Source organism: Pan paniscus, chromosome 19, assembly GCF_029289425.2.
Source record: "Pan paniscus chromosome 19, NHGRI_mPanPan1-v2.0_pri, whole genome shotgun sequence".
Lineage (NCBI taxonomy): Eukaryota > Metazoa > Chordata > Mammalia > Primates > Hominidae > Pan > Pan paniscus.
In genome coordinates this window covers 36,839,259-36,854,972 of record NC_073268.2, presented here as the reverse complement: position 1 = coordinate 36,854,972, position 15,714 = coordinate 36,839,259, and the positions used below count along the sequence as shown (strand labels likewise).

At 49.4% G+C, this 15,714-nt stretch overlaps 1 protein-coding gene across 4 annotated transcripts in view; it reads left to right on the top strand.

The window, feature by feature from the left end:
- The window catches only part of KSR1 (kinase suppressor of ras 1), a 168,647-nt gene that overhangs the window by 143,156 nt on the left and 9,777 nt on the right, over positions 1–15,714 (top strand). For 3 of the 4 annotated variants that reach the window (XM_055102274.2, XM_055102273.2, XM_063598704.1), the window contains 8 exons: positions 181–222; positions 2,639–2,693; positions 3,485–3,533; positions 4,240–4,619; positions 6,717–6,813; positions 7,996–8,129; positions 8,867–8,998; positions 10,553–10,688. In XM_055102274.2, the coding sequence (XP_054958249.1) occupies positions 181–222; positions 2,639–2,693; positions 3,485–3,533; positions 4,240–4,619; positions 6,717–6,813; positions 7,996–8,129; positions 8,867–8,998; positions 10,553–10,688 (1,025 nt within the window). The remainder of the gene's footprint in view (positions 1–180; positions 223–2,638; positions 2,694–3,484; positions 3,534–4,239; positions 4,620–6,716; positions 6,814–7,995; positions 8,130–8,866; positions 8,999–10,552; positions 10,689–15,714) is intronic. The other variant, XM_063598705.1, reaches the window with a different exon arrangement.

Sequence of the window (15,714 nt, the reverse complement as noted above, 5' to 3'; positions counted from 1 at the left end):
TCTCCCAGCTCTTTTCCTCCTTCCTGCATGGTTTGGCCTGTCCTTGCCAGGTCCATCTGGGGTAGGGCTGTCCCAGCCCAGTAACAAGTCCCTGCCTCCCAAGCCGGTACCTGCAATTCCGCTCCTCCCTCCTGCGTTGGCCGTTCTGTGTGTGTGACTCACCTCCTCTTCTGTTTAAAGCTGCCTACTTCATTCATCATAGACAGCAGTTTATCTTTCCAGGTGAGTCCTTTGCATGGTTCCATTAACTGCCCTTTGCTGTGACCCCTTCTGTCCTGCCCACCTGGGCGCCCTCTCTCTGGGTACCTTTGGAGATACTTGAGTCTCCCTCCACCTGTTCTGAGAGCTGACTGCCCATAGAGGATGGGAAGAGGGCAGGGTAAGTGCCCTGGTGGTAGGCCTCTTACGTGAGAAGTTCTTGCTGGGAGGGACCCTGGAATCCATCCCATCCAGCCTCTTGGCACAGAGACTGCAGGCGACCTTTTCAAGGTCACACTGCTAGGAGATGGCAGAAGGAGGACTAGAATCTCGGTTTATAGAATGGGGAGAAGACTTTTTGCTAATGCCTTATGAGCATATGTCACCGTATCCTCCCTTGCACAATGATGGGAGGATATCTTATGCACAATGTCTTAGAGAAGTAGAAACCCATTTGGGAAGGTCTGCGGGCTTCTCTTAGTGGGCTTCACCCTTCTGTGCCTTACCACACAGTGCCATCTGCTGGCCATTGCTGGAAATGCCTTCTTATTGCAGAAAGTTTAAAGGAAAACGCTTTCAGTAAGTCAATACATTGAGTCCCTTCTGCAAAAATTGTTTTCTACACTTACTGTGTACCAACCTTTTCATTCCTGCCCCTAAAGTGCTTGAGATCAGTGCTTTTTACTGTAACTGAAGGTGATGAGCATAATGGTGTTTAAAACAAAGACTGTAGCTGTTTTTTTCTTGGGTTGAACAGGACTGTCTTGAAGTCACAGTATTTTGGTTACTCCAGGCTTTTCTATTCCCTAAGCCAGCTCCATTAGGGGGTTGACTTGGAGCATCTGTGAGTCCTTAGAGGACCGTCCATATGGCGTTGCTCAGGTGTGTGCAGGGCAGCAGTCAGGGCCCTGAGAACCCGCCTCCCGGAGGCTCCCTCTGAACAGCTGAGCAGCCTCTGCAGTTTCACACCGGTTTTTTGTTGTGGTTCCCCTGGTTACTAGCTCTAGGATGCACGCAGGGGATTACCCCAAAACATTGGGAAGATATGGCTCTTCTCCCAGAAGGGTCCATTTTCCCCCGAAGATATGTCACAGGGAGGGCAAGGAAATACATTTTTATTAAAGCAAACGTGGACACATTTTGGAGCAGAATGCATGATACACTCTTAACTTTTAAGCAAAAGCATGAGGATTCAGAGAGGCATTTTGCCTTCCCACCTGGGGTTTGGGGAGAAACCACACCCCAACTCTTACTACTTCCCTCATGCTTTAGGTGTGTGTTTGCCTTCTTTGGAACATTTGAGCAGTGTGGGATGGGTGGAAATGCCAGGCCCCTGCTGGTAGTCTGCAGACACACTGTGTCCGGGGGAGGCCTTACCGGTAGAGGCTTCTAAGGTTCTGATCCCCCAGAAATTGTGCACAGGTTGTTGGGCACATGTGTGCATTTCCCTGATAAGAAGGCCCACGGCCTCTATCAGATTCTCCAAGTCTGTGAGGTCCCAGAGATGTTGACAGCCTGTGGTTCAGATGACCTTCAAAGGCAGAAGAAAGCCCTAGAAGAAGGTCGAGGGAGGTCTTTTGGCTGAGCGGGGAGAGTCTTTGTCCACACAGGCAGGAGAGAGGCCTTTGATAGCTTCAGCCACTGCCACTTCCTGTCTCTCTTTTTGCAGAAAAGAGCGGGGAGTGAGCCGTCCATGGCGGCCCTGGGGCCACCAATCTCCCTGTAGCACTTTGGTTCCATGCTGGAGTAACCTTTGGTTCTGGTCTTCCTGGACGTGGGACTTTTAGCGCCAAAACTGGGAACACCCCAGGCTCAGGGATCAGCCCCAGCTGCCCACTCTTGGGCCCCTGATATGTGGCGTTTCTTCCTCTCCCCTGAGAGCTGCTCTACCAGTGACCCATACCTGAAGCCGAGGGCTCGGGGCCTCTGTGCTGGAAATTCCCAGCAACTGTATCAGGCACCAGGTGTCGCTAATGAGCCACCTGCATGTCCTGCCACCGGCCTTGCTGGCCAAAGTGAGGGAAGCTCATTAGTTTCAAGGGTTGTTGCAAGCAGCCCCTGCTTCCAAACAGCAGCTTTAGCCAGCCTGTCCAGTAAATGAGAGCCCAGTTTGCTTTTACCACTTGCTTGGTGGGGGGCAGTTTGGCCACAGGGGCATGGTGGTAATGAGAAGTCTCACCCTCCCCACCTGCCCAGATCCCCTGCCCAGAGCCCCTTCCTGAGACACAGCTGTGTATGCAGAAGCAGGTGCTGTGGAGGCTGCGTCCTTGCAAAATTTATGGAAGGGCCCAGGCTGGTCCTTGTGGAAGTGCCTGGGGAACATGTGGCAGTCCACTCAGGGGAATATCAGCCTCTCTGGGGGTGCTGGGTTTCAAGCACGGTGTCTCTTTGGGGAGAGGAAAGCAATCTCATGCTTTGTGTTTGGTTTTTGTTCCTCCAGACATTTCGGCCTTTGCACACGCAGCCCCGCTCCCTGAAGCTGCCGACGGTACCCGGTAGGCATCCCTAGGTGGTGTCCCCTTCGCTTCTTTGGGGAATTATTAAGGCTGGATCCATATCCCTGGCCACCTCCCACTCCACCTTTCCATCTCCAGCCAGCCAGATGCAGAACTCCCTGGGCTCATTCACCCTCTGGGCAAGTGAACTCCACAGAGGGTTTTATTTGCCTCCTATCAGTGCGGTCAACATTGGGTGGGGCCGCATGTGAAACTGGAGCAGTCTTGGGACCCAGGCGGGGTGGATAGAGGGCACTTGGAGTTAGAGAAGCCTAAGAATAGCTCCTGTGCAGAGCCCTTTCTCTACCAGGCCATGCTGAGCACTTGACTCACATTCCCGCATCTCACCCTCAGCGCGGTGGTAGGTATCAAAGTAGGTGTCATTCTTAACATACAGCCAGCCCAGAGAGGTTAAGAAATTACATAAGGTCACACAGCTAGGAAGCGATAGAGCTGATTTTCCAAGTTGAGGCCGTCAGATTCCGAGTCCTGTGGGTGTGCTCTGAGACCCTGTGTAGCAGTGTCACATCTGAAAAGGGGCTTTGGGGATCACTGCCCACCTCTCAGCCCCCACCACCCTCAGGTTAGCCTAGGGAAGGCTGAGGCTGCACAAGGGGCAGGTCTGGCCCTCAGCCTCCTGCCTATTGCCATGGTATCCACGCGGCCTTTCCCCTAGCCAGGTGTGAGTCAGAGTAAGTACCTTTGTCTCAGATCTCTCCCCGGAGTCCCCGCTAGCTGAGAGCAGAGCGGCGTTCCTCAAGGTCTCCTTGACAAACCTTGTTTACTCTTAGGCTCGATGACCAGCCGAAAGCAGATGTGTTGGAAGCTCACGAAGCGGAGGTGAGGGTGACACACACGTGTCCACAGATGGCCCCTCCGTCTTTTTTCCCTTCCCCATCTCAGAATATGCAGGGGGCTTGAGGGTGAGTGGGTTCTGGACTTTGGCAAGGGCTGTCCCAGGCACCCATTGCAGAGGTGCATGTCAGGGAAGAACGATGAGGAATGTAATGGAGCAAGCTTGTCCAAGCTCTGTCTTCCTCACGCTCCCCAGGTGATTGTAGCCAGGGTCAAGAACCACTGCCTTGACCCTTGAACAAAAGTGTCAGCCAAGGCTGGATCCCTCCATTGCATTATGGCTTGGAGAATGTTAACAGACTGATTTACTCCTGCCCAGGGGAGAGTCAGAAACTCTGTGTTTAAACAAGAGTTCCAGAAGGATGGATGCAGTGAAATTCTTCTATGCCAGGGATGCTCTTGCTCTTTCCTGGACAATTAGATGTTGCTCACAGGTAGGTATTGGAGTATTAGCATGACGAAGGGCCTCAGGTCACCGGGGCCAGCCGCCACATATTGTGGATGAGGACATTGAGGTCCACTGATGCTAAGTGAGCTGCACAGCAGGCCAGTGCAGAGCTGCAACTACAACCTGGGTCCCCCGGCAGGATGCCTCTCTCCCCTGTTACCTGGCTAGGGCTCCAGGAGAAGGAAGAGACGTCGCAGAGCCCAGATCTGCTGCCCATCCCTGTTCTTCCTGCTCTCCTTTCAGGCTGAGGAGCCAGAGGCTGGCAAGTCTGAGGCAGAAGACGATGAGGACGAGGTGGACGACTTGCCGAGCTCTCGCCGGCCCTGGCGGGGCCCCATCTCTCGCAAGGCCAGCCAGACCAGCGTGTACCTGCAGGAGTGGGACATCCCCTTCGAGCAGGTAGAGCTGGGCGAGCCCATCGGGCAGGGCCGCTGGGGCCGGGTGCACCGCGGCCGCTGGCATGGCGAGGTGGCCATTCGCCTGCTGGAGATGGACGGCCACAACCAGGACCACCTGAAGCTCTTCAAGAAAGAGGTGATGAACTACCGGCAGACGCGGCACGAGAACGTGGTGCTCTTCATGGGGGCCTGCATGAACCCGCCCCACCTGGCCATTATCACCAGGTAACCAAGCCCTAGGACCTCATGCTGGATGGCCAGCTCAGCCTCCCCCTTCCCAGGGAGCCCTGTTTGTGTGGATGCCCTAGAGGGTGTGGAAGTTCTAATAGAGGCATAAAGAAGAAAACCAAAAATGGGGTATAACTTCCTAATCACATAACCGCATTGACACTAAAAAATAAATAAATATGGGCTGGTGCAGTGGCCCATGTCTGTAATCCCAACACTTTGGGAGGCCAAGGTGGAAGGATTGCTTGAGCCCAGGAGCTTGAGACCAGCCTGGGCAACATAGTGAGACGCTGTCTCTACAAAAAAATTAGCTGGGCCTGGTGGCAGGTGCCTGTGCCTGTGGTCTCAGCTACTTAGGAGGCTGAGGCAGGAGGATCGCTTGAGCCCAGGAGGTCAAGGCTGCAGCGAGCCAAGATCATGCCACTGCACTCCAGCCTGGGTGACAGAGTGAGACCTTTCTAAGTTTACAGAAAATCAAATGTCCATAAAAGGTACGGAGTGAAAGCCAGTCTTCTCCCACTGCAACTAAGCGCTTTTCCCCAAAGTCAGAGACACTATAAACAGTTAACATTCCTTCTGTTAAAAGGAAGACATTTGCATATACTCACGTTTTTAAACTGTTTATTCCTTTTTGTAAAAATACAAAGGAGAGATCATGCTGGCTCACACCTTGCCTCCTGCACCCGATTGTGGGTCTGAGGTCTACTCTCTTCTAACACCTGCACAATATCCCCATCACGTAGGCTGAACCCAGTGGTGTGCTGGTAAATGTGTAACAACCAGTTTTGGGGCAGTATGGAGGGAAGCCCTAATTTATAACATCCATCACTTCCTGTGGTGTAAATACTCTCACCATGGTCAATTTCAGACTACCAATGTTATCTCCTGGAGTGGAGTAGAGTTGGGAAGAGTTGTATAATCAAGAGCTGATCACTGGTGGTCCCATAATTTATTTACAGAACAAGACTCCATCTCAAAAAAAAAAAAGTAGTTAATGAAAAACAAAACAGGTAATTAATTAATGATAAACTAGACAGGGTCTTGCTCTGTCACCCAGGCTGGAGTGCAGTGGTGTGGTCTTGGCTCACTGCAACCTCTGCCTCCCAGGCTCAAGCAGTTTTCGTGCCTCAGCCTCCCAAGTAGCTGGGATTACAGCCGTGTGCCACCACGCCTCGCTAATTTTTATATTTTCAGTAAAGATGAGGTTTCACCATGTTGGCCAGGCTGGTCTCAAACTCCTGACCTCAGGTGATCCGCCCACCTCAGCCTCCCAAAGTGCTGAGATTACAGGCGTGAGCCACTGTGGCCTGCCTGAAACAGGAAAATATTCATTAACAAAAAAATCTTACTTTGTTTAGAATACGCTGAAGAAAAGTGGGACACAGATAAGGAAATCACCAACCAATATTCTCTACCCCTTGCCTGGTTTTCAAAGGCTCTGAGACTCCAAGAATATTTTCCTAAAAACATAGTCCCTTCCTAAGATAGCTCCCTTGGACCCACATTCTCTCTGGGTCCCTCCTCACCCGGGGTTTTAGGAGTTGATGCAGGTGGAGACCCCAGAACTGAAGCTCCTTTTCCAGTAGTCACCTTGACACCCCTAACATCTACCCCACCCCCTTTCCCTCCTTGCACACTCCTTTATTGTAATAAAAACCCTGTGATGAAGAAAAAATGAAAACTATAATGAGATTCTTGACAGTGAGCCCCAGAGCCTTGATGTTGCCTATTGATGGCCTTAAATTAGCCAAGTTCTTCCCCATCAGAGTGGTCCTGCCTTGAACCCACCAAGCATGGCTACTCTGAGTTCCTGAGAGCTTTGATGCACTGTTTCCTGTTGTAGGATGGGCAGGCACTGGCTCTCAGGGAATGGGGGTTTGTGTGCGTGTACGTGTGTGGTGTCATGTGTTTCTGCACGTTCAGGCCAGGCCCCAGCAGGACTGGGCTGGGTTAAAGAAGATTTGGCTCACAGTCGAGGGGCTGGAGAGAGTCCTTGCAGGCAGACGGGCACAGTTCTCCCCATGGGCTCCACCAGGGTTGGGGTCAGGCCGCACCAGCCCCAGACTTGTGCTTGACCCCCACCACCCTCGACAGCTTCTGCAAGGGGCGGACGTTGCACTCGTTTGTGAGGGACCCCAAGACGTCTCTGGACATCAACAAGACGAGGCAAATCGCTCAGGAGATCATCAAGGTGAGGGGGTGCCCAGCTGCTGGGGGTGGGTTTCTGGCCGGTTCCAGGGCTCTTGGCTGTTCCTCTCGCCCTGTTACTCCCTGTTAGGGTGGTTTGGGCAGCTTTGCCTCTCCTTCTAGCTCAGGCTCCTCAAGGGTGGGACCCCATCTCTTCCTCCCTGTCTCTGTCTCATTCATTCAGAGCTGGGAGCTGATTGTCCACATGATTAGGCTTGATGGAATTGACTTAGTTGGGAAGGAACTTGGCAGGCTTTAGAGGCCAGTTTCAATCCTGGTCACACCCTTTGTGTGACCTTGGGTAGGTTTAGCCTCTCTAAGCCTCAGTTTTCTCCCCTGTAAAATGGGGATCTTCATATATCCTCCCTCTCTGGATTGGTGTGAGGTTAAAAATGCAATAATCCATGCTGTGGGGTACACAGGAGCCCTGGGTCTGGTGTTTGAAGACAGCTTGACCTTGGATGAGATCATGCCTGTGTCAGGTCACCCACGTTCCATGCACCTGCCTCATCAGTGTTAGTTCAAATACAGCATTGGTTAGAAATCACCCACTGCCACCTCTTCGCTTGATAGGTGAGGAAAGCAGTCTTCAGAGAAGTTGAGCACTGTGTCCAAGGCCACAGAGTGAGTGAGAATCTGAGCTGAGATGGAGTTCAAACCCCAGATTTCTTAGTCCAGGGCTCCTTCTACTACAGCTCAGACATTAGGAGCACTCAAAGTTGGGGACCCCACTGTGGGAATGCCTCTCTGTTCCCCCACCTTGAGCCCTTGCCCTGCCTGAGAGCACAGACCAGCTGTGCATATCCTGACAGAAAACCCCAGCTCATTTAGGCCCTTTATGACTGAACACTGATAAATCTCACTGTCCCTGACCCCCCGGCTCCCTGCCCATCACCCTGTTCACACCTCCTACCTTAGCCAAGGTTAACATGGTTGTTTAGAAGCATGGTAACATTAAAAGAGCATAGACCGGTCTGGGATCAGATCTCAGCTCTGCTTCTTCACTGCTGTGTGGCTTGGGGCAAGTGACTTTCCCTCTCTGAACCTCGATTTCTTCTGTAAAATGGGGACAATATACTGCATGGAATTGTGAAGATCAAATATGGGGATTTAGGTAAAGCATCCAGCCCAGGGTGGCACCTCCGTCATCGTTGCACATCTTCACTCCTCCTGATGTGTCCTCCAGGGCATGGGATATCTTCATGCCAAGGGCATCGTACACAAAGATCTCAAATCTAAGAACGTCTTCTATGACAACGGCAAGGTGGTCATCACAGACTTCGGGCTGTTTGGGATCTCAGGCGTGGTCCGAGAGGGACGGTGAGTTGGTCTTGAGTGTCTGGGTGGGATGTGGGTGCTGGATGGGGAAGAGCAGGGCTGAGGTCTGGGCACTTTCACTGTTTGTTGCTGAGCTGCAGCCCTCCCTGCAGGGAAACCCAGGTCGCTTTGGTCCTGCCCTTGTAGTTCTGGTTCAGAATCAGATTTGGGTCGCGTTTGGATTCTCAGGCCGACTTCCACGGAAACCAGGTCCCCACACTCACATTTGCCCTGGCTGTTCACCTGCTTGGCCAAGGAACCAGGTCATTTCCCCACGATGAGGAAGAGTGTCAAATTTTATTTCCCCAAATCTTGAAGGGATTGGCATAGGGAGAAAGGCCCCTCCCCTCACATCTAGGGGAACCCAAAAGGGAGCATGGCAGCAAGGCTGCAAGGCCAGCCCCAGCCAAGTTTGAGATCCACAGGCAGATCGGGGTTCCTGGTTAGAGAGGCGCCTCATTCTCCAGCAGAGGGAGCTGGGCACCTTCACCAGCAGCTCCCTGTCAATATTTATCCATTCTTGCCCTGCTTTTCTAGAAACAACCGGTCATGACTCCTTTGTAGAATTCCTCAAAAGCACCGGTGCCTTTCCCAAGTGCAGGGTCAGTGTTCTGGGTCTGGGTGTGTTTTCTAAGCTGTGTGTGGGTGTTCTGCCGGCCCTGGGGCAGACCTGTGCCAGGCAGGCCTCTTTGCTGCCTGCTGAAAGGCCTGTGTCCTTGTCCCGGCTTCCTGGTCTCCAGGCGTGAGAACCAGCTAAAGCTGTCCCACGACTGGCTGTGCTATCTGGCCCCTGAGATTGTACGCGAGATGACCCCTGGGAAGGACGAGGATCAGCTGCCATTCTCCAAAGCTGCTGATGTCTATGCATTTGGGTGAGTAGGCCCCTGGTGCCCTGAGGTCAAGTGTGGCCAAAACAGAGGGCCCTGGTGGCCATTGGGGGCAGAGGGAGGCATGCTTTTAGGTGTTGAAAACCCAGGCTCTGGAGTAAAAAATCAACCTTGAGTCCTGGCTCTGCCGCTTGTTGAGTGCATGGTCTTGAGTCCTGGCTCTGCCGCTTGTTGAGTGCATGGTCTTGAGTCCTGGCTCTGCCGCTTGTTGAGTGCATGGTCTTGAGTCCTGGCTCTGCCGCTTGTTGAGTGCATGGTCTTGAGTCCTGGCTCTGCCGCTTGTTGAGTGCATGGTCTTGAGTCCTGGCTCTGCCGCTTGTTGAGTGCATGGTCTTGAGTCCTGGCTCTGCCGCTTGTTGAGTGCATGGTCTTGAGTCCTGGCTCTGCCGCTTGTTGAGTGCATGGTCTTGAGTCCTGTCTCTGCCGCTTGTTGAGTGCATGACTATATCCTTGACCTGGAATAGCTCCTCCCAACAAGGTCATTTCATGAGGACTAAATCAGGTAATTGTGTGCAGTGCTTAACACTGGCTGTCAGCCCCACCCAGCTGATCTGGGAGGATGCTCACCAGAGCTGACCAAGAACTGCTCCTCCCAGTCTGGGGGAGCTGGATGTCCTGCCGGCTCTGCTACCCCACAAAGACCTGGGTGCTGACCAGTAGCAATATAATGTGAGCCCGATATAGAAGTTAAAGTTTTCTAATAGCCACATTAAAAAAGAAATGGGTGAAATTAGTTTCCCCTGTTTATGTTTTATATATTATAAAACGATATATTTTATTTAACTCAATATATCCAAAATATTATTTCAACATGTAATCAATATACAAATTAATAAGATATTTTATATTCTTTTTTCCTACTAAGTCTTTAAAATCTGGTGTGTTTTCTGCCTAGAGCACCCCTCCATTCAACTGTGCACATTTCAGTCACTCAGTAGCCCCCCTATGGCAAGAGGCTCCCACATTGGACAGTGTGGGTCTGATGGAGAAAGTCCCATCCCAAGTCAAGAAAGCCAAGGGGACGTAGAGAGGCCAAGGAAGGCTCACCACCCCGGTCACCTGTGCTGTATCTGGGTATCCTTCCCAGTGGGGTGGCCTTGGCACCATCCTTCCTCCCTGACCTTTAACTGTATCCTTTCCTGAGCACCCATGTGTGCCAGGTGCTGGGCTTGGCACTTTAGTACTCCTCAAACAACCCTGTGACAAGGGACATTAGCCCCACTGAGGTGAAGCAGTTTTACTGGGATCTTGCAGCTAGAAGGTGGCAGAGCTGGATTTGTGCTGAGGTCAGAATGACCACCAATGCTCCAGTCAAACCTGCGCTGTCTCAGACTTCCCACCCAACGACAGCACAGGGCCCAGGTCCTCTAGGGCTGGGAGGAGCCTCCAGGAGCCCATTGTAGCATCCCCTGAAGCCAAGTGGGTGAGGAAGGCTGGAGAAGGGTCCTGATCCTCTGGCTGGGCTATGGCTCAAGGGCCCCTGGGCGTGAGCTGGGCACAGCGGCCCAGGAGCTCACAGACATGGCTGCGTCTCCGCAGGACTGTTTGGTATGAGCTGCAAGCAAGAGACTGGCCCTTGAAGAACCAGGCTGCAGAGGCATCCATCTGGCAGATTGGAAGCGGGGAAGGAATGAAGCGTGTCCTGACTTCTGTCAGCTTAGGGAAGGAAGTCAGTGTAAGTAGTACCTGCCCTGGGTGGAGCAGTAGGGCTGGAGGTGGGGTGGGGCATGTGGCATGGCTGCCCTTCACTCACCCACCTGAGAAATGGGGTCGGTGAGGAGCTCTGCCACCTGCACGTGTCTAGCTAGAGATGAAAATGATATGCATTGCCCGGGAATGGGGAAGGAACAGGGAGGCATAAGTAAGAAAATATCTATCCTCACCCCACTGCTCACCCTTTTCATTCCTTTCAGTCTTTTTTTTTTCTTAAAGATAATGGTTTTCATTGATTTATGAGATGAAAAGAAAGTAAAGCCCCATGTTATTTACATGAAAGAAGATAATTTTTTTTTAAAAATCACTGCTGAAAATACAAATAGTTGTGTTATGGTGTGGTATTAAATCTTTCCTCATAATGTTTTTCTTGACTATTAAGAACAAATCAAAGTTTCCACAGCAAACTTGTTTTCAAAAAACCAAGTCTTAATTATAGTGGCTGACTTCTCGTTTCTACATGGTTTCTCCTTAATGGTTTCTCTGTGTTTGTAAGTTTTGTCAGGCTAAATAAGAGAGAGAGGCTCTCAAAAGATGTTTATTTGGAAATAGAGCGTTGCACTGGGAATATGCATGCCATGGTGAATGGCTTGCTTATTCAGGGAGGTAAAGGAAAAAATGAAGAGGATTACACAATTATTTTGACATATTTAGTAGTTTTCCCTGGCTACAAAGATGAGTAACAAGAGTGATGTCAGTCCAAGGTTAGACAGGTTGTTTGAGGCAGATGTCCTTGTAGGAGTATTTTTGTATAAGGTTGCCATGGCCTTCGTACAAGGTTGCAGTTTTTGCAGTCTTTAGTGGTAGTTTTTGTTATCAGACATACAAGCCCAAGAAGCCTCTCTTCATGGCTTTCCCAGGCCCGATTTGTCAGAGTTTTCTTCACATTTGTGACTCTCTTTTGATTCTGACAGCTTTCAGTTTCCTTTATCACAGCACAGTGATATATAAAGAAACTCCAGGGCTTGGTGTTTTCAGTGCCATCAGTGATAGCCATGTGTCCATGAATCAGATAGATTGGGACAGAACAGCCTTGATGTTAATAAGCAACTCCAGTCAGTATTTGGGCAGCATAACAATTGAAGTCTTCAGAGGGACCACCCAGCACTTGTCCAGGCTAAGATACAAACAGGCTGTGAGCTTCTTGTTAAGGTCATGAAAATTGCTGGCAGGATCACTGTCTGTCTGCAGACTCTGTCTGCAAATTTGCAGTGATGAATTCAACCTCATCTTCCTCCAAGTTCTTAATAGATGGTAATATTTTTCTCAATTGACTGGTGGCAAGCAGCTAGGGCATCTTCAGAAGGCTCACTCAAGATGACATTATATTTGATCTACTTTATTCCACAGTAGTATATGTCATCTTGTTGAAGTGCAAAATATTTGTACGGGGATGCCCCTCCAAAGATGACACCAAAATGCTATTTAACAACACGAACAGCAGGCTCCTCTTTGGCCAGTTGATACCATTTCATCTGGGGTGCTGGGCAAGGGCCATGGGTGATGAGCACTTCTCTGACACTCTGAGGCCCGTCCTTCTTGGCCTCCTTCTGGGCCAGGGCCAGTTAAACACCACCTTCACCTTGGTGCATCCTTGGGTGCCTTAGGAGCGTGTGGTGGTGATGCAGAATTTTTTGCTCCTTAGCTCAGCTAAGATCCAGGTTCTTGTCTCATGACCAGGAAAAATTAGGCATGCGGACACATTGAAAGGTGAGGAGAGTGGAATTCATTAAAAGAAACCTCTCAGCAAAAAAGAGGGGGTCCTCCCAACAGGCTCCCATCTCACAGATTGAATATCAGGCCACCACACACAAGCTGAAGAGGCCAGGCTCCTCCCCTGCATAAGGCGCGAATTCCTGGTGGCTCCACCCTATTCCCCCAGTGCATGTGGGTCTCCAGTTCATTGTGGGTGTACCCAGGCAAGACCCTGTGCAGGTTCCCTCATCTGCACAAAAACATCTGTTGTAAACACTTGTGGGGCAGGTTGGAGGTTCTCCAGGGACCCTTCTTTATCTGCCTCCTGCAACTGTCAGTGGGCTCAAGATACAGGTTTTGGGCTCCTGGCTGTGGCTGCAGCCTCCTTGGCTGAGCTCTGGGGCAGCTCAGATGGCAGCTGAAGTAACCACTGCTTTCCAGTCTTTTTAAATTTTTTTTGAAGCAGTTTTGCTCTGTCGCCCAGGCTGAAGTGCAGTGGCACGATCTTGGCTCACTGCAACCTCTGCTTCCCAGGTTCAAGTGATCTCCCGCCTCAGCCTCCAAGTAGCTGGGATTACAAGCATGCACCAAAATATCCAGCTAATGTTTGTATTTTTAGTAGAGATGGGGTTTCACCATGTTGGCCAAGCTGGTCTCAAACTCCTGGCCTCAAGGGATCCATCTGCCTCAGCCTCCCAAAGTGCTGGGATTACAGGCATGAGCCCCCATGCCTGGCATAGTCTTTTAAAAAAATATTTAAGACATACGTATCATAAAACCTAGCTGATTTTTTTATTGTGACTTTTTCCACATGACATTTTATTATGCTCATTACCTCAAATCATTAACAAATCCTTATTGTTAAGACTGTCTGCCCTTATGTCCTGTGGCCGCACCATAATGTAACTACTTCTGTCACTGGACATGGGGATTCTTTCCAGTTTTAACCTCTCTTTACAAGAGTTAGCAAGGACATCTTTGTATAAACCAGAGTATTATGTATATTTGTTGGATCTGAGAGAAAAGATATTCTTCGTTCTGCCCTCCTGGCAACAGTTTGTTTCCTTTCTGCATACTTAGCATCTTGGAGCAGAGAATGGTAAGTGCCATCTTCAGGGAGGCAAAGGCTGGAGCAGAGCTGAGCAAAGGGCTGCAAGGGAGTCAAGGCTCAGCACTGGCTGCAAGTTGGAATCATCTGGGAGCTTTATAAAAATGCCAGGGTTAAGGCCTCCCCCACAGAGGTACCAATTTAATTGGCCTGGGATGGGAATAAGATCATAGTTTTTTTATTTTTTATTTTTAAATAAAGCTCCTCAGATCATTCTAGAGCACAGCCAGAGTTCTGAACTAATTGGAAGGATTTCTTTTAGTGCGGGGTGATGGTTGTTTTGAGACCAGTGTGGGATCAGGGCGTGGGGAGTGGGGAGAGAGCAGATGCTCCGGCAGCAGCTTGTGGCTCACAGGAGTTCCCTTTCTTTTGTCCAGTCTTGCCTTCCCTTTTTAACACATTGCTATTAGGGGTAGGGGAACATTGGTCAACGCAATAAAATTATTTTCTGTCATAGACAAAAGCTGGGAGTGCCCTCTGAGTGATGCCTTTCTCTGTCTCTCCAGCCACACTGCTGTATAGTTCGCCACCAGGCACTGCTTTATGTGCTGAGGCAGCCAGTGAGTTATTAGTCATTGTATTTAAGGGTCCATGCATATGGGAAGACATCAAAAGACCAGAGGGTTCTTAATGAAAACCAGCAGTCCCTCACCCTAGATCATTCTCCAAAGGCATCACCTGGGTCTATCAGCTTTTCACTCTGGCACTCCGTTATTTCTGCTGCACCACTTTGGTCAGCTCTCCCATTACTTATTGTTAAGGTTGCCATGATTAAATCTTCCATGCTGTGCCTGTTGATGGAGGCTGAAAGTGAAAAGATGATGAACAGTGTATACACTACTATAGTAGACTGTAAGTGGTATTAGCCACTGGTCAGGTAATTCACTGGGATTACATTTTCTTTGTGGGTCCATCTCTTCCACTTCATCAATTACTCAAAGGCTCACAATTTTGTTGGCTTCACATTTGGACCATGGCTTTCTTGTGCAGTTTAGGTTTTTCCTGTAGTTTCTAATTGCCTTCTTTTTTCCTTCTTGCCTTTTCTTATTGCTGAGAGAAGAAACAAACACCTTTCTCATATTCCTGAGGTCTTTCAGCTTCTGCATTCTGCTTCCTAAATGGAATCTGTTACATTCTTTTCAGAGTCCACTGGTTTCTTGTCATTGGAATCAATGGGATATTAGGCCTGCTGCACAGCTGTTACCCTTCTGTTTTCTTTTCATTCACTCCTGGGTTAGTTGCACTGTTCTTTATGTCTCATATCTTGCCCTCTCTTTATTTGCACTCCAGCAAATAAACTGCGAGTGAAACCTGAAAAAACTGCCTCCCAGTGGAAGAATGGGAGATAATCTTTGAATCCTTGCATGCCTAAAATAGTTATTATTTCATCCTCATATCAGGAGTAGAATTCCAGGTTCATAATAATTTTCCCTGAGAACACAGGGATTTTGCCCTGCTGTCTACTAAGTGTCCAGTGCCTTGTTGAGAAGTCTGGTGTTGGTCTGATTCTCAACCATTTGTGGATGCCTATCTTACTCTTTCTGGAAGCATCTAGGATTTTCTGTTTATGCCTGCTATAGTGAAATTTCATAAACATATATCTGAGGGTAGAGTTTTTTTGTGTGTTTGTTTGTTTTTTAACTGTTTTTAGTGAGGTCCCTTTATTGGACCTCTTCAGCTGAAGACAGCTGCTACCTTTGAAAGCTTCTGGTAAATTTTCTTTTATTATTTCTTTGATAATTTCCTGCCCAATAGTCTGCTTACTTTTGTGGAAATCCCCATTAGACAGAATTTGGTTCTTCTTGGTGAGCCTACATTTCTCTTACCTTCTTTTGTATTTTCCATCCCTTTCTAGAATTGAGCCTACAGTCTGGGGGATTTCCTTGATTTTTATCTTCCAGCACTTTTAATGTTTCAGTTCAGAAATTATATTTTCATTTCAAGCACTTTCTTATTTGTTGATTTCTTTTTTATTGCAGCCTGGTCTTGTTTTATGGATAGAGCAGCTGCTTCACACAAATGTACACACACACATGTACACCCCATATCCTCCAGAGACAGTATCTTGATCTGCTTATCTTTGATCTCTCTCTGGTTTTCCTGATACGGCAGGCAACCCCATGGGGTCCAGTTGTATTTAAGAGCAAAAGCCTGAGTTGCTGAGTCTGTGTGGGTGTATGTGTTC